At 42.7% G+C, this 18871-nt stretch overlaps 2 protein-coding genes across 3 annotated transcripts in view; both read right to left on the bottom strand.

Annotated features, from left to right (window-relative positions):
• Positions 1-3061: 3061 nt before the first annotated feature.
• Positions 3062-12512, bottom strand: LOC146835438 (uncharacterized). Its single transcript, XM_085602994.1, has 2 exons — positions 10675-12512; positions 3062-3636 (listed from the first exon to the last, which is right to left on the bottom strand). Exons 1-2 carry the CDS (start codon positions 12382-12384, stop codon positions 3523-3525), a joined length of 1824 nt encoding a protein of 607 aa, XP_085459120.1. The 5' UTR covers positions 12385-12512; the 3' UTR covers positions 3062-3522.
• A 2270-nt stretch (positions 12513-14782) lies between these two features.
• The window catches only part of LOC146835436 (NACHT, LRR and PYD domains-containing protein 3-like), a 368932-nt gene continuing 364843 nt past the window's right edge, over positions 14783-18871 (bottom strand). The window contains exons 12-13 of one of the 2 annotated variants that reach the window (XR_014960731.1): positions 17288-17427; positions 14783-15428 (exon numbers count right to left, since the gene is read on the bottom strand). Coding sequence is in view for 1 of the 2 variants with exons in the window: in XM_085602993.1 (XP_085459119.1) it covers positions 17406-17427 (22 nt within the window). In the remaining variant the exon portion in view is untranslated. Of the gene's footprint in view, positions 15429-17225; positions 17428-18871 lie in introns of those variants that run through there. The other variant, XM_085602993.1, reaches the window with a different exon arrangement.

Here is an 18871-nt window from a genome sequence, read left to right as displayed (position 1 = left end):
AATTTACAGTGTGGTTTGTGGCCGAGGGCAGCACCGGTGTGGGAGGGGTCAGTGGGGGAGGGGGTTGGGGCTAGAGCAAAAAACAAAACTGTGACCATGAGGTTGAACACAGGCCCCTGCAGCGGACGCCTTCGTCCACTGAGCCACCAGACCCGGCATACACATATTTCTCTCTCTCTCTCTCTGTCTCCCTCCCTCTCTCTATCTCTTCCTCCATCTCTCTATCTCTCCCTCCCTCTCTCTGTTTCCCTCCCTCTCTCTCGCTGTCTCCCTCCCTCTCTCTCTGTCTCCCTCCCTCTCTCTCTCTCTCTGTCTCTCTCTCACACTCACTCTGTCTCCCTCTCTCTCTCTCTGTCTCCCTCCCTTTCTCTGTCTGTCTCCCTCTCTCCCCCCCTCTCTCTCTCTCTGTCTCCCTCCCTCTGTCTCCCTCCCACTGTCTCCCTCCCTCTGTCACCCTCCTCCCTCTGTCTGTCACCCTCTGTCTCCATCCCTCTGTCTCCCTCCCTCTGCCTTCCTCTCTCTCTCTCTCCGTCTGTCTTCCTCCCTCTGACTCCTTCCCTCTATCTCCCTCTGTCTGTCTCTCTTTGTCCCCCTCTCTCTGTCTCCCTCTCTCCCTCCCTGTGTCTCCCCTGATATTCTCCTCTGTGCTACAGCCCGAATTCGCAGCCTCCTGGCTATTACATATAGTGCTGCCATTGTGGAAAAATCTGAAGCATTGTGGGCTGGTTTAAGTAGCTTACACCTTGTTACCACCTGCATGTACTTGGTGTTAATTGCGATTTGCAAAAATGCGAATTTTCATTTTCTGCAATTTGCGATTTTTTCATACGTTATTGCGATTTCTTTAACTGCAAATTCTCAAATAGTGAATTTCGCAAGCTGAAAAGTCAATGTTTGAGAATTCGCACAGAAGTTCGCAGGATTGTTGCTTCGCAACTTAAGAAATCGCAAATTTAGCGGTTCCTTAATATTGCGATGCGAAAATGTCTCATACATCGCGTTTAGCGATTTTGTATTCACAAACGCTGTTTTTTTGCGATTCGCAGTGTTTGCGACTACAGAATCGTTTCATACATATGCCCCTTAGTCTCTCAATCATGACATTGGCATCTGTATGATCTAAAAACATGTCTTATCTCTTCCTACTCACGTCTAGAAATTCCTCCATTTCTCTTGACACAAGCTATAACACGTTAATAGTCAACACTGTGTTGCAACTGTTTAAATCACATCCCTGGATTCAACGCTGTGGGTTAAGCATACCTCAATCAAAGAAATGACATATTGTCGACAGTGCCCACCACAACAACCGTTCTACTCCACACGTTCCCACGGATTACTCGGTATCCTGTTGGGTTGTTCTCTTGGATTATGTATTTTGCCACTGCCCATGCATTCTGTGCACTCTCTGACTGCTCTCTCCACCTCTCCCTGCATGTCCAAAGCAGCCACTGGTAGTTGCCCCTCAGTCTCCCGAAGCTTCACAATTCTCTTCAGTGTACTAAGAGGCACCAGTCTAAATCCTCTAAAAAATAAACCCATCAACTTTGGAAAGGTTGTCTTTGCTGTCTCAAGATTTCTTGTCCCAACCATAACATATATCTCAACACCTCCTTCCGCATTTCGTCTGCAACTATTATCGTACCACTCTTACTCCTTTATTGTCCCCTTGGTCACAGCACAGACATTATATGCCTCACCGTCCCCTTCTTCACCAGAGTCGTCTTCATGATATCCAATATGACCAGACTCGAGAGACCACCCCATTCTACTCTCCAGGGATGTATAGGACTTCAAAGTTCGAATCCTGGAGAGCAGCCACCCTCCTGTAGATTACACCAGACAGGGAATTAGTTCCTTTCTTTCTGAAATGCTAAATTAGCATTTTATAATTGGGATCCCACAATAAAAAGATGGAGGTCGTAACATGAACGGGGGGTACCCAGTACATAGACAATTCCACACAACTGAATTGTACAACAGGACATGGCTTTCAGTGTTGCTTTGTGGGTTGAAGAGTAAACCCCCTAGAGTCAGCTCAAGGTGTTCAAAAGAAACTCATCATCGGAGTAAAAGTGATGCTGGATATAGGAAAACACACCAGCAGAGGTGTGAATGTCCAGTTGTATGTTACTCCTTCAAATTACTCCTCACTCGCCAAGGCATCTCTTCCTCACACTGCTGTCTCCAAATCCGCTGAAAGATGCTCAGGTTGGCAGGCGGAGGACACTTTGGCTGGCATCTTGGCAGAGAGACCCAACTTGTGTTTTCAAATTGTCTATCTAAAGGATTGCAAGATTAATGCAAATATTGCCCCCATTTGGTTTATAAGTAAGAATGACTTCAAATTAGATGTCAGGGCTACCCGTAACTGTGAGATTAGAAAGTTAGTAGGTACCTCAGCAGGCTCTGTTCTAGCGTTAAGCCATCTCCTGTTTATATTTTTCAGCATTTAGAATTACTAATTAATCAGAGGGCTTGACTTTGCTTTCCAATCCTTTTTAAGGTCTCCAGGACCTGCCTTTCTCCCACTGTTATGATGTAGAACATATAATGTATTTCTTTAGTGTGGTGACTTCTTTTAGGCCAATGTTGTTAAATGCTATGATTTCAGTTGGCATTGGTGTTGGTAGATTCAAATTTTATATGGGGGAGAGAGGGTTTAGATGCCAGGAGATGGAGGTGGGGGACAAATGGTGCAGATCAGAGCTTCCAAATCTCCTCTACTTCCACGGACGGAATGATTTCACAGTCACACACGCATACACACATCACACGCTGGTGGGGCCCATTACACCAACATTTATCCTAAATCACTCTATTTGTGCCCTGTAAAGGAGAAAACACCTTTTACGAACTCGTATCCAATCTGCCTGTACTTTGAGGTCAATGCGACCAGCTTAGTTGTCTATAGATCTAGCGAGAACATTTCACACAATATGCAAATAAATTCAATAATCATGACAAAAAATAACCACCCGAGACAGAAATTCAAACAAATTGTTCATTTATCTAAAATTTATAGAAAAGCTAATTAAATGCAAATTTCATTTCTCTCATATTTACCTATTCTGTCTAAATGTCAGATCCTAAGTCAGAACCGGTCCTCTGTAGAAGAATTAAGGTTTTCTGTCGTCATGTAGAGTCATCGTCCTCTCCGTCAGCATAGGGACCTCGGATCATCAGCTCGGGAAGAAGTGGCGCTAGACCTCTCTAGTCTACTATTATTTATACTAAAATTTACATGTTATAAAGTTAAATTTCTTTATTCTGAACGGATGAATGGCGGAAATAATGTCATCTTGGTACTTTTTCGATATTATGCGAGATCTTCTCACGCATAGATTGTCCCAAATAATGAATAGCAGAATTGAACGTCCATGACTAATTCGATACGTTTACGGATGTCTCTACTAGGTGAATTTGTTTCAATAGTGAGTTCATAATAAGTTCATATCAGCTTTTCTGTCTTTCAGGGGCTCTTGGCAGATGTCCCGGACTTGTCATCATGCTTATGGCTTCTCAGTTCATCAAAGGTGCAAGGTCACAGTCAGAACGAAGCCTTTTCGAAACTTTCCATCTACTCGAGAGCAGGCTGTAGATGGCAGCCATTTTCGGATAGGCCACATTGGATAACTTAAGCAAAAATAAACATAAAACAGAATTACTGCACGGAAATGATTAAACAGTGTTATTCCCCTGCTAATACCCTTATGTGTGTGTATTTATCTAGCCATTTGTGACATCAAAAGCCATTATTGCATATTAATTTAAGCGCAAAACACCATAACATTACATAAGCAACATCGTTTTCTGTCAGTTTGCTCACTAGCTTAGTTCTCTTATTATTGTAGCCATGCAATAGCTTTCCCATGTGTAATTCTCTTGTTAATAATGTTGATTAGACATCATTTGACAAACTTTTAATAATTAATAATTAATCAGTAGTACTTTTAGTTATAACATGCGAAAATGAAACAGGTATTCGGTTTTAAAGTAAAAACCCTGCTCCATCAATCCCCCCCTTTGGTGATATATAATCACCACAAAATCAAAAACCCCAAAAATCAATTTTGGTTTCCCCTTTTGGAAGAATTTTGAAATATCTTCTTGTTCTTATTCATGTTTTTAAACCCTAGTTTCCATCTCATCTTCCTTTTTACTTTCTATATATATGCTTCCTCTTAGCTCTTCTAATTCTATTTCTTGTGGATCTCTTTCTGGTTTCTTTTGTCTCTTTTTAACATTTTCTTTTGTAATTTTCTTTTTATTTCTTCTATATCTACAACACATACATCCTAATCTAAGGATCAATAATGCAACAATTACACATGTTAATGGAAATAATATCTTACCAAATATGGTACTACCTATTTTAGCTACAACATTCTTAATAGCAATCATCTTGTTAGCCATTTTAGTCCAGATACTTTCAGCTTCCAGTGGTACTAATTCTTCATGCAAATCAGTAATATTTTTGATATAAACTTTTAGATCTTTACTTTCGTCAGGAATGTAAGTGCAACAATGTTGAACTTTCAGCATTCCACAGACTCCACCCTCTTTTGCCAAAAGAATATCAAGGGCAAGTCGATTTTGCATTGCCATAGCACGCAAAGCAACCATGTCTGTATTAACCAAAAGAAAGCCTCCAGCGGTGCTTGTTGACAAGCGATCTACCACTGTTGACAGCTTCCGAATGCCAAATGCATTCAAAGAAATTCCCACTGCTGGAATTAAAGCTCCAAAAATATCTCCTACAATTTCTGTCCATGTTTCTCTTCTATTGCGTGTTAACGGATTAGTATGTTCAGCATCATCTATCTATCCATACGAAAAATCTTTGGAAAGACCAGGCCAATATAACATGTACCAAACCAATGGTCAGGCAAACGGTAATAAGCCTTGTTCCCACAAATATAATACACTCCCGGGAAAACTGGATCTTCTCCTCCTCTAAATCCCCACCCGGTTGCAATAAAGTATGTATCATGGCACTCACTAGTCCCTATGAAATAATAATCATACTGGGATCTCTTCCTGGTAATGCACAATTTTCCTTTCTGTGGGGGCATCTACAGCCATAGTTGGACTGACTCCCTCTTTCAACTCCTTTTCCTTTTCAATATCCCACATTGTATCACTCATTTTATGCCCTTCTGCTTTCTTGTGCATGTTCAATCTTCTTCTCTCAACCATGTCTAGAAAATTCTTCTCTTCTCCTTTCAAACTGCAAGTTAAATTGTTTCTAAAAACATATTCCAAGGTTAATTCTTTGGTTTCTAAAAAAAATCTCACCTAAAGTGTTAGCATCCTTTGCAGGATTCAGAGCTTTATTCATAGGCAACTGCCCAAGAATATTATCTACATTAGACATATTGTAATCTAATCTCCCTAACTGATAAAATATACTAATTAACACACTACAAGAAGTTCCATACGTAGCCGGAAGATGATGATAAGTCACTCCTTCCGAAACAGAGGCAGGTAATTGCATGCAGACATAGCAATCCCTTACTTCCATTGTCTTTACGTACTCATATAACAATTTAGAAAAAACATTGCTAGAAAAATCGTTAATTGACCTATCTTTATGTATATGTACATTACTAGTTCTAGTTGGAACTACCTTTAATGGACTTTTCCCTATATTAGTCTTGTTCTCAGTATGACCTTCTAAAGTGTCTATAGTGACTCTAAATGAAATCAGTAGAGCAAGTACGCTCCAAAGCAGCATTAATAAACCTGTACAGCAACAGCACATCTTGCACCATCTTTTCAGAAAGGTACATCTACTTTGATTATTGTCAGTGTTAGCCATTTTATAAATTTGACCGTGTCTTTTGACTTAACCTCTTCTACTCCACTACTGAACTTTAGGGCAGCAAGTACCCAACAGATTATTACAATCTACTAGTTTTAATTGTACTACTTTTCTTTCTTCTCCAGACTTCTCTTGGATCTATTCAATTTGGATTTTCATCACTTTTCACTGTTTCTTCATCATCATCAAACTGTATCAAGTCCTGAACATCCGTCTCTTCTCCAATATCGCACAAGATAACTCTCAGGATTCCCACAGCTTCTTCTTCAGCAACCTCCTTCAGTAAAGCCTCCTCTGGACTTCTTTGGCGGTCTGCCTCTTCTCCTTCTTCAGGCAGTGCCACATACGTCCATTCCGGTGACTTGTACCTCTGCTTTGGTTTCCTTATTCTTTTAGTACTCTCAGGTATCTTTGTTTCTTCTTCCTTAGTTGGATTTTGACTCGACACTTCGTTCACTTGTTCAGCTTTTGAAGAGTTAACTCGTGTCAGTCTATATCTCAGTCTCTTTATCTTATTTGGCCAAAGATCTCCTTTAGCATTTCTCTTTTGCTTTCCCTCTTTATTGTTTCTTTCTCCAAGCCAAGTTCTCTTTCTCAGAACTCGTCCTCCATGTATCTCATTGTCACTTTCATCAGACTCTGTTTCAGTTGCTTCTGGTTCTTTAACAGCTTTCTTTTCTCCAACAGTCTCTTTTTCCACCACTTGAGATTTCCCTACTTCTGTCCCTCCTCGGTTCTCCGACACGCAATCTTCTTGCTGTTTACTTGTCCCTTCACCTAGCTGGTTGTTGATGTTCCCTACACCTCCTCGGGGTTTTTCCGCAATCTGTTCCTCTCTGTCTTTGTCTGTCCCTTTTTCTTCAATATTTATCTCAGGTGGAACTTGTCCAACTTCCTCATGTGATTCAGTTGTCTCTTCTGTTGGAATGTTCTTTTCTTTCCTTTCTTTCTTTTTGTGTTGGTCACTGTCAATTGAAACCTCAGGCAATTCTTCTGAGTCTGAACTTGCTTCTGCAGTTTGCACTGTTCTTTTCAGAACCTCTTCTGGTGGGATGAAAATTTCTCTTGGTTCACTTTCCCCACTTTCAGGATTCTTTTTTCCTCTTACTGCCTCACTGTCTGCATCATCACTGGAATCTGATTCTTCAAAGTATTCTTTTCCAGTAGCATCTCTTGGATTTGGAACTCTCAGTGTGTGGCTTGCATGTATCCAATTTTTCACACCAGCGCACTTCACAGCAGTTGTTGTGGTCAAGATGACTTGTTTTGGCCTTCCCCACCTTGGAACCAGGCAATTCCTTCTTCTGTGGACTTTTATCCTTACCCAGTCCCCTGGGCTCAGATCATGGGCTGGTTTCTTTTCAAGTGTGGTGGCGTCTTCTCCAACCTGGTGAAACACAGAATGAACTGCGTCAGCCAGGCCTTTGCAGTAATCCAAAATCATGTCATCAGTTATAGTCATCAGTTTGTTCACTGGTACATATGCATGCCTCATAGCACGTCCCATGATAATTTCATGTGGACTCAAACCTGTTCTGTCTGGAGTAGACCTAATGGTCATTAGGACTAGAGGCAAGACATCTGGCCATTTCATTCCTGTGGCTAAGCACATTTTGCCAATTCTGTTTTTGATAGTACCGTTCATCTGCTCAACTACACCAGAAGCCTCTGGTCGGTAAGCACAATGTAACTTCTGCTGTACGCTCAATGCTTCACAAATTAGACCCATGATTTCATTATAAAAATGTCCTCCTCTGTCTGATTCAAAGGTTACTGGGAACCCGTACCTTGGGATGAACTCTCTTAACAGTTATTTGGCCACTGTTATCCCATCGTTCCTTCCTGTTGGGTACGCCTTCACCCACCTTGAGAACAAACAGACCACCACCAGGACGTACCTTAATCTGTTGACTGGGGGCATTTCAATGAAGTCTATCTGCATTCTTGTGAAGGGTCCTCCCTCCCTGCCTATTGTTCCTAGGCTCACCACTGTTTTCTTTCCAGGATTGAATTGCTGACATATCAGACATCTCTGGCAGAGACTTTCTGCTATCAGTCTGAACTTTGGACTGTACCAGGTTTGCTTAAAGGCTCTTATCATAGCATCCCTCCCCAGGTGTCCCTGGCCATGATACATCCTTGCCATTGTTGATAGCATGCTGTTTGGCATGACTGGTCTTCCATCCCTATAGACCCACACATGATCTTTTTCTCTAGGTGCACAACCTGCTTTCACCCAATCTCTCATTTCGTCATCTTCTGCCTCATCCTGCAGCTGTTTTACTTCCTCCCATGTTCCTACTTCATTAGTAAACATCAATGAACAAGAAGACATTTCCCGTTCTTTACTCCTGTTAATTGAGTGATTGTTTCTTGCACAATATTGTGCAATGTCATTGGCAAACTTGTTACCCACTGTTACAAAATCCTCACCATGACCGTGAGCAGCACATTTTTAAATCTGGTAGTTCTTTAGGCAGCTGTATCGCCTCTAGCAGTTTTCCAACCACTTCAGCATTCTTTATGGGAGTTCCACTTGAGGTCAGGAAACCTCTTTGTAGCCATAGCTGGCCAAAATCATGGACAACTCCGAAGCCATACTGGCTGTCAGTCATCACAGTCACTCTCACACTTCTCCCAATCTTGCATGCTTTTGTCAGTGCCACCAATTCGGCCACCTGAGCGGATTTAACTCCATTCAAGGGTGATGCTTCCACAACTTCCGAGACTTTACACACAACATATGCAGCACTCAACACTCCTTCTTCTGTTCTCAGACATGATCCATCCACAAACAACACATGATCACTTTCAGGCAGTGGCAGATCTCTTATGTCTGGCCTTAGCTTTGTGCAGTAATCAAGTACATCCAGGCAATCATGATCAACATCATTTCTCACTCCCACACATTCAGCATCAGGCAATAATGTCGCTGGATTCACATTCACACATCTCTCCAGGCTTACATTAGTTGCACCAAGAATGACTTTCTCATATTTAGTCAGCCGACTATGAGACATGAACTGTGTTCGGCTCCTTATTAAAAGGATTGCCACATCATGAGGTACGAATACCCGTACAGGGTATCCCATTATGATTCCCTCACTTTGTTCCAGACTTTTGCAGGTAGCAGCTACTGCTTTTAGGCAACCTGGCAAACCCACAGCTACTGGGTCAAGAGTTGCTGAGAAGTAGGCAATTGGCCTCCTCAGACGTCCATGTTTCTGGATTAACACTGAAAGTGCACATCCATTTCTCTCACTGCAGTATAGCTCAAATTCCTTTTCATAATCAGGCATTCCTAGGGCAGGAGCTTCACAAAGTCTGTCTTTCAGCTCTCTGAATGCAGCCATTTCTTCTGGGTTTAGTTCTATTGGGTCTTTTACCTCACTTTTGGTTAATTTAATCAATGGTTTGGCAATCAGGGAAAAGTTACTTATCCACTGACGACAGTAACCCACCATTCCCAGGAACATTCTCACCTCTCTTTGTGTCATTGGGGCTCTCATTCCTCTAATGATTTTGATTCTATCAATAGTCACTTTTCTCAGGCCTTTCTCAATATTGTGTCCCAGATACTGGACTTCTTTCTTACAGAACTGCAATTTGGCTGGAGATACCTTTAATCCTCCATCTGCCAAGTGATTCAGTAATGCAATAGTGTCTACTTCACAGGCTTCACGTGTTTTTGATGCCACAAGTAGGTCATCAATATACTGGACCAAGACTGAATTCTCAGGCATTGTCAGACTTTCCAGAGATTTCTTTAGCAATTGATTAAATATTGAAGGGCTCTCTGTATACCCCTGTGGAATTCGGCACCATGCCAAAATCCGTTCTCCAAATCTAAAAGAAAATATTGGCTGGCTGTCATGATGCAATGGAATTGAAAAGAAAGCATGACACAAATCAATTACCGTATACCATTCTGCATCATGGGGAATCTGATACAAAATCACTGATGGATTTGGCACAATGGGACAACATGACACAACAATCTTGTTAATTTTTCTCAAATCCTGTACTATTCTGAACTTTCCATTAGGTTTCTTCAGTCCCATTATCGGTGAATTACATGGGCTGCTCAATATTTCTCTCAACACCCCTTGCTGGATCATCTTTTCAATTAAGGGTGTTATTCCTTCAATTATCTCAGGTGTCAATCTGTATTGCGGTATGTTTGGGTAAACCACTCCCTCTTTTACAGTAATCTTTACTGGATCTACATTTCTCATCAGGCCCACATCTTCTCCAGTAAAATCCCAAACTGTTGCTTTCACTGTCTGTTTCAGCTCTGGGGGTAATGAATCTGGATTAAATATTGCATATGTTCCCAAAGCCTCACATTCTCTGTTGTCCATGGTCATTCTGTATAGAACATCCTCATCAGGTGTCTCAAAGGTTATTCCATCTGGAGTACAGAATATAGTGCAATTCATCTTGCACAGCAGAGCCCTGCCTAGCAAGTTCACAGGACTGGTGTCACACACCACGAATCGGTGCATGTCTGAAAATGTCCCTATTCTTACTCTTACTGGTTCAGTAAGAAGCGTTTTAATCTGTGTGTTGGACACACCAACTACTTGGATTGCTTCGTCCGAGAGAGGAAGATTCTTTATATCAACTGACCTGACAGTTGATCTCGTGGCCCCTGTGTCAACTAGAAAAGTGACACTTTCACCATTAATTTTCCCATCTACAAAAGGCCCTGCCTGGTCTATTTCTAGAGTTGCGCCAAGCACGCACTCCTCCTCCTCTCTTCGGCACCGTCAGAAGTCTCCCTCAGAGTCACTTCCCTCATTTTTCAGCCAGTACTGTGAAACAGCGCTTGCGCGTTTTGGCTTGATTACCTGCTCTTCATCGTAGAACCCCGATTCTTGGCTGTACTTCTGGGATCCTTTTCTCTGTGGCAAGGGTGGTTTTGGCACCTGATTCTGCTGCTTATCAGCTTTCTGCTGTTGCCGATGCTGACCACACCCCTCACTCTGCACCTGCGAATTCAATGATGAATTATCGTCGTTAGTAGACGGTGGATTCTTACACTCGGATTTCCAGTGCCCTAATTTTCCACAGTTGTGACACGGGAACTTCTTTTTGGCCTCCTCGATATTCCCCTTTCCTTTTCCTGGACCAAACCTGGGCTTATTTCCTGGGTTATTTGCCTGTTCAACCAACTGAGCTTCCTGTCTTTCTGCAACTTTCACCTGAGACCACATTGCCTTTTCTTTTAGTTTTCTCTGCTTTGCCTCAATCTCATCACTGAAGTATTTTGCATGTCTCAGAATCTCATCAATTTTCTTACTCTGCCAGTCTACGGTGTGCCGACGTATCATTTCACTGATTTCTGGTCGCAAACCATATACAAATCTATACACAAAGTGACTCAGATCTTTGTCACCCAGGTGTTCATCTCCACTGAACTGCTTAAAAGCTAGTATCAGTCTTTCATAGTAAGCATGGACTGATTCTTTCAATTCCTGGTGTGTTCGATCTATTTTAACCCAGTCTGTCTCCTTGGGGGGTACCTTATTTTTCAAAAAGGCCATAACCTGCTCGTACTTTTTCATGACCTCCGGGTCTGGAGCTCCTGTTTTTGAATCTCTCGGGTATTCCTTAGTGGGCCAGTCTATGACTATTTTACATTCTGCCCACAGGTCTGCTGGTACAATTATATCGAACAGACTATTCAGGTCAATCCACAGTACTTTTGACAGCTTTACAAATCTGTCAACTTGTCTGTACCACTCGACGGGCTTTTCCCTTAGTCGAGGGAAATCATTCGTAAATGATAAAATATCCTGTCTGGTCCATGGGACATGTACGTACCCACCTCCTGGAATCTCTCTCATAGGGTAAGCTGCTACTGCCTTCTCTTTTTCTTTAAGGGGGAATGCTGAGTAAGTTCTATCTGTCCCATCCTCTCGCTTTCGGTACCATCTGTCTTTCCATTTCTCTACATCTCCCCATTTCTTCAGTAAAGCAATCATTTCCTTATCTGTAAAATCCACTCGGTAAGGCTTTTGTAAAGCTTTTACCTTATCCATGTCAATTCCCATTTCACTGGCTATTCCTTTCAACCTGTCATGTATGTTCTTTGCTCTCCATGTGACACTCTTGCAAAGGAAGAGTATCTCCACTTCCTGATAATTCTTCAGCGTTTCTGTAGGGAGTGTACCTACAATCATCTCTTCCATTTCCATACGTAGCCTGGCTACATCAATTCCCTGTGATTCTCTTTCTTTCTTCTGCAAGGTCTTCAGCCAGTCATTCAAATCTTCAGCAGTTATCACAGATGTTTCTGCACCCCCTGGTTCTGTCACCCTTTGTGGTTTTAAAATTGATCCTCTGTTCCCTTCCACACATCCAGAATTCAAACTTGTGTTAGTCTGCACACTCAATTCTCCTCCACATATGGTATGTCTCCACTGATTCTCTCCCGTTCTCCACTGTGTTTCTCCCGCTCTCATCTCTGCCTGCTCTGGAGGAACAATCAATCTACTGCCCACATATGGCACTGTCAAACCACTTCCGCCCGTCCTCTGCTTGTCAAAAATCGGCATAACCGGGCCTATTGTCACAGGCGCTGTAACAGCCTCAAGATTCTTAGTCAATTCTCTGATTTTCTCTGTCAGTTCAAAAGTAGTTCTTGCTAGTTCTCTGGTCTTTTCATCTTCAAGTTCACTCTCTCTTTCTATCTCTGTTTCTCTCTCTGTTTCTCTCTCTCTCTCTCTTTTTCTCTCTCTCTTTCTCTCTCTCTCTCTCTCTCTCTCTCTCTCTCTCTATCTTTCTCTCTCTCTCTATCTCTCTCTCTTTCTCTTTCCGCCAGAGAACAACTGCTTTTCAACTCAGGGGCCGTAGCCTCCGTTTTTATAATCAGCAGGGTGTTTCTCATTGGGGTAACTGCTGTTCCTACCTCCGGTTCTCGTCTATACGGGGGTAGTCTTTTGTAGAGCATGTCTTCAAGGACATCATCATCAGACTCATTTGCCCCATATCTCCTGGTCTCTACGTTCTTTCTCTGTACACTTTCTTCCTCCTGATTCCTCTGCCGTTCTTACAGGATATAATCCCTCGGTCATACTGGCATCACGCCACCTTCTCATTCGGTCATGATGGGTTTCGCGATCATATTTCCGCCGAAACATGTACCTATAATTACCCCCACTCCTCTGCTTTTCTCGTTCATTCATTTCATCTTCCCATTCGGTCAATGCCTCAAATTGTGTCGGCCTAGACCGGGGCTCTAGATTCATCATCTGCTCCCGTAAGTTCTTCAGTATGGCCAGATTAAATGAACCATGTTCTGGGAACGCTAATACTCCGTCATCTTTAGTGTACTTCACCCAGTTATCTAACCAAATACAGGTATGATACCCATATTTTGCAACCATGAAGGATGCCAGGGTTCTTATCGGGGGCAATAACTGTCCTTCCCTTGTCACTATGTCTTTATCCTTGTCAAACCAATTCTTCATTTTACTAAGCAAGGACTTTTTCTTCTTTTTCTCAGCGTGGTAATACATCTTTCTTATTTTCCACTAGCTGTTTACTCTTTCTACAGCTGTGCGATCTCTTGTCCAATCGCAGCGCGACTCACACTAACGCACCAATCCTGGAGCGTCTACGTCACCCTGTATGTCTTCCAATCCTAGCGCGGCGTACACTAGCGCACCAATCACCGTGCTTCCTCTGCTCTAACCCACTGTCCAATCACAGCGCGGTCTTCCTGACGTCAGCGGTCGCTGCAGTCGCTTCTGCTCCTGTCTCCTGTATCTCGTCTACCCCTCCTTTACAAGACTACTCGGTAGACTTTGTTTCAACTTCTACGAGTCTTTTAGTTACAACGTACAAACATCTCCATTGTCTGCTTCGCTAGCCACAGAACAGTAAAAAAGACCTTTCCCACGAGAATTCTGCCTTTCCCGAGAGCAGCGCTTACCTCTGCCCTACTACAGAATCATTACTTCCGTTGATAAAGTAGCACATCCCTCTACTTTACCCTTCTTACAAGCATCAATTAACTGTTTTTCTCCGGAATGCTCCTAAGAGTTTCACAATTATCCAGACTGCCTTCATTCACGCACTTTCACACCAGAAAATGTAGTACATCCATACAGAATTCTGTCTTTCCCCAGAACAGCGAACAATCTGTCCTACTACAGAATTATATCACTCGTTAACAAAGCAGCGCTTACCTCTGCTCTGTCCTTCTAACAAGCTCAGAGAATACCTATTACCTTTCTAGTGATAAGTGATAACGGAATGCCATATGGATCCCTGAGACCTAAGACCAGAACTTCACAGATACCCTTCGCTATCATATACACTTCTCTCACACAGAAATACGTTTCTAATGGCAACACACGGCGATGCTACCTCATCGAACCCAGACAATGCGACGCACAACTTCAATTGTCACACGTTTTCCTGTCTGCATACAGGGCCAACAATCCCGCCTTTTTCCGAGAGCAACACTCCCTCTGCTCTACTACGGAACTGTCACCGACTCCCTACGTCCCAGAAGCCGTTCACAATACATAGAACTCAACACAACTTCAACATATAGTGTTAGTACAAATATCAATCAATAATCAACAAGCCTATATACACGCAATTTCGCCAGATCAAGACAATAGCTAACCATCATTCTGCTACCAAGAAACTGGTGCAGATCAGAGCTTCCAAATCTCCTCTACTTCCACGGACGGAATGATTTCACAGTCACACACGCATACACACATCACACGCTGGTGGGGCCCATTACACCAACATTTATCCTAAATCACTCTATTCGTGCCCTGTAAAGGAGAAAACACCTTTTACGAACTCGTATCCAATCTGCCTGTACTTTGAGGTCAATGCGACCAGCTTAGTTGTCTATAGATCTAGCAAGAACATTTCACACAATATGCAAATAAATTCAATATTCATGACAAAAAATAACCACCGAGACAGAAATTCAAACAAATTGTTCATTTATCTAAAATTTATAGAAAAGCCAATTAAATGCAAATTTCATTTCTCTCATATTTACCTATTCTGTCTAAATGTCAGATCCTAAGTCAGAACCGGTCCTCTGTAGAAGAATTAAGGTTTTCTGTCGTCATGTAGAGTCATCGTCCTCTCCGTCAGCATAGGGACCTCGGATCATCAGCTCGGGAAGAAGTGGCCCTAGACCTCTTTAGTCTACTATTATTTATACTAAAATTTACATGTTATAAAGTTACATTTCTTTATTCAGAACGGATGAATGGCGGAAATAATGTCATCTTGGTACTTTTTCGATATTATGCAAGATCTTCTCACGCATAGATTGTCCCAAATAATGAATAGCAGAATTGAACGTCCATGACTAATTCGATACTTTTACGGATGTCTCTACTAGGTGAATTTGTTTCAATAGTGAGTTCATAATAAGTTCATATCAGCTTTTCCGTCTTTCAGGCGCTCTTGGCAGATGTCCCGGACTTGTCATCATGCTTATGGCTTTTCAGTTCATCAGAGGTGCAAGGTCACAGTCAGAACGAAGCCTTTTCGAAACTTTCCATCTACTCGAGAGCAGGCTGTAGATGGCAGACATTTTCGGGAAGGCCACATTGGATAACTTAAGCAAAAATAAACATAAAACAGAATTACTGCACGGAAATGATTAAACAGTGTTATTCCCCTGCTAATACCCTTATGTGTGTGTATTTATCTAGCCATTTGCGACATCAAAAGCCATTATTGCATATTAATTTAAGCGCAAAACACCATAACATTACATAAGCAACATCGTTTTCTGTCAGTTTGCTCACCAGCTTAGTTCACTTATTATTGTAGCCATGCAATAGCTTTCCCATGTGTAATTCTCTTGTTAATAAGGTTGATTAGACATCATTTGACAAACTTTTAATAATTAATAATTAATCAGTAGTACTTTTAGTTATAACATGCGAAAATGAAACAGGTATTCGGTTTTAAAGTAAAAACCCTGCTCCATCACAAACACTGCGAAACACCGCTGGCGCCACACCTGTATGAATTGTATAATTTATGATTGTAGCGGGTTGTCACGATGTAGCCTAGTAACGGGTATTTCCCTGCTGCAAAATGTGAGAATGTAATGCCAGGGCAGCACATAGAGTTGTCCGGGTTCACTCCTCTTGGGGTCCATGCTGTTTAGGTGGTGCCCCCGCGTTTTCCAGTCTCAGTAGTGGTGGAGCAATGAGGTGTCAGTGGCCCTCTCCTCTCCCAGGCCCACGGCTATCGTGAGTGTGCCAGGATGAAGTTTGTTAGCCACTACTAGGCACCGTGATGTCTGGGGTGGCACTGCGATCCCCTAAGTGCGATTGGCCGTGCCACTCCTACCTCTGGCCATTGGGGGGGATGTGGTCAGCGTTCCACTTCTAGCCTCCATTGGGCTCATCTCATCCCCCAAAAAAGTGAGGGGGCAGCCCAGGCGCCAGCAACAGGTTTGGAGGTGCAGGGCAGCCCCCTCTCCTTTCAGGCTTTCAGCATCGAAGAGCAAGGTTCCCTGTGGCGCCCGGCAGGCTCCACCGGCACCCCAAGTCGCGGCCTGCCCATCTGGGTGCGGCAGGTTCTAGTGAGGCCCTGTGCCTGGGTCATGGAGCGCCGTGTGATCTGATGCCCCAACACCGGGGCAGGACTCCGAGGCGGCGGGGGTCTTGTCCACGGCCCGAGGCACGACAGAGCCCTTGAACGGGCCGCCTCTCTGAGCAGGGCGGGTTTCAGTGCAGCCCCCGTAGTAAAGCTGCAGCGCTCTTTGTGAGTCAGGGCCTGAGTGCGCGGGACAGGTGTTCGATAATGGCGCCAGAGCCCGCATCTGGAGACACCGCGGCTGGGTGCTCCTCTGTCTCCTCTCTCCCCAGCAGGCGATGGCGTCAGGCCATGGGACGATCTTTTCCAGATTAAGCAATATCGGGTGGTGGTCGTGGAGCACTCTTAGTAAGCGTACCCTATTATAGCCAAGCCCCTGCTGTTACATCACTCATACTCTGTACCTGTTACGACTTCTGCATCTGTGTCCCCTCCCCAAGAAATCTCAATAAATAAATGTTACAAAAAATAGAAGAAATGCATGAATGTCTATAGGTTCTAGCAGTTGTATATATTGTATTTTCATAGTAATACAGATGGTAAAAAGTTTTTAAATTACTGTTACTCAAGTAGTTGAATAGGATAAAATAAAAAGTTGTTCCCACTGAGCCTGCATTGGAAATCTCAATCCAGGTAAGGAAGTATTTGATATTCTGTGTTTGTACCATTTAAAGAAAAATATCTCTATTACTTACATTTTCATTATTTGAATATGAAAGAACAACCCACTCCTGTTATAATATTAAAATCATGATCTTGAACCTTGAAAACACCTTGAAGATCTTTAATCTTGAAAAAATAATTTTGTCTTGAGAACCTTTATTTATGCATGTTATTTACGGTTAAATGCAAACATACAGAAACCTCTTAAAGCAGGTGTCTTGATGTAGTAGTGAAGTAGCTGAAACACAGCAAATGTTGACAATGATGACAGATGACAGGCGTCAGGCTTCTTTGGGGCACTCATCTTCAGTTTCCGAAGCTACCTTAAATCATATTCGATGCTGGAAGAGAGAAGTGTTGCCATTAACAGCAACCGAGAAAGACTGCAAAAGAACCACCGGAAAGTCTCGGTGGGGCACAGTTTCCTAAAGCAACATCCTTTTATCTTCATCTGTTTATGAAATGTTTTACTCAACAGAATGCTTCTGATCAGACATATGGAGTGATTGGGGAGGATAAGGTGTACACATGCAGGCAGGAGAACAGACTCAACAGTGAACTGCAGTAACTGATTCATCAACTAATCCAATAATCACACTTCTTGACTGTGTTAAAGCCAAAACACAACGTCACAGGGGGAAAAGTTCATTGAATACTGACATAAAATGGACTACTCCATGGAGCATTTGTGGCTCGCTCAGAGAGACGTCTCATTTGAAAGTTTCATTCAGAACTGACAGCCCAACAGACAGTTTGACTCGAGTAGTTTGATGTAAGCCAAGCCCCCCCCACCCCCACCCAACACAAGCAGGTAAGACAGCCTAGTAAAGTTGTGCATACACTCCGGGGTTATGTTTAAACCTTAAGATCACAAAATGAAATACTTGTAGATCCACTCAGCGTTTCTATAGTATACCTTTTTCATAGCACACCTTTTCGGTAGAGTTTGGTACTCTTTCATTGCTAATGTGTTGCGGTTGTTTGGTTATTGCTGTAATGCAACAAAACCCAATGCAGGAACTGTAATGGCCCCAATTCTGAGGGAACACATGGGTTTTATAGGGGCGATGCCATTATGTTCGATCAACACCAGAGTACAGGTCAAGAGCCCTGTAGCACTCAACTCTCGGTCACCCCGTACTGTGATATGAGGGGCAGAGGCCATCCTTGACGGTGGGTGAGGGCACAGTTTGAGTACACCCTCTGGGCACATCCCAGCAATAACTCAGAACACTGCTGGCGCACTCGCATATTTTCAATCCCACTGAGAAAGAATTGATGTCAAAACAGACAAGGTGAACTAGTGCTTGTGGGGTGAAACTTCCCAAGCCCTACTAGAGGGACTATGCCTCTAGTCCAAAGGGTACTGAACAACACTGTCATTCTGATGGACATTTTCGACATGTCAACAGTTTACTTTCTGTGTAACATTGGTTGTGTTCATCTTCTTTTTTCCGTGCTCATTATCCAGTTATTTTCTGCTATGCCAGACATTGTCTTCTCTGTGCCTCTTATTTCCTTGAGGTTTATTTCAGTTTGCAATTAGCACAGTGTTATATGAGATATGTTTTTCTGCAGAAAGTTTAGAAGTCCTTTCTTGCCTTGGTGTTTACTGTATAGACCAAGATGCCAGAGTGCTTTATCTTTCTTATTACAATGGTAGGAGTCTCCTAGGGGTGGTTCTGGATTGTGCATTTATGCCTAGCTCATGTACTTCTTATTCCATTGCCTTCATTCAGTCTATCTCGCTTTATTTATTAAATTCAAGCAAGAAAAACCCTGGTT

The sequence above is a fragment of the Triturus cristatus genome, chromosome 4_2, assembly GCF_964204655.1.
Source record: "Triturus cristatus chromosome 4_2, aTriCri1.1, whole genome shotgun sequence".
Taxonomy (NCBI): Eukaryota; Metazoa; Chordata; class Amphibia; order Caudata; family Salamandridae; genus Triturus; species Triturus cristatus.
This window is presented reverse-complemented; position numbering and strand designations above follow the sequence as displayed.

What these genes read in the sequence shown, in the direction of transcription:
- LOC146835438 (XM_085602994.1), bottom strand. Translation starts at nt 12,384, where the DNA reads ATGCCGATTTTTGACAAGCAGAGGACGGGCGGAAGTGGTTTGACAGTG. An exon ending in GGTTCTACGATGAAGAGCAG is followed by an intron (nt 3,637 to 10,674) that starts GTAATCAAGCCA and finishes TTTTTGCTTAAG; the next exon opens with TTATCCAATGTGGCCTATCC.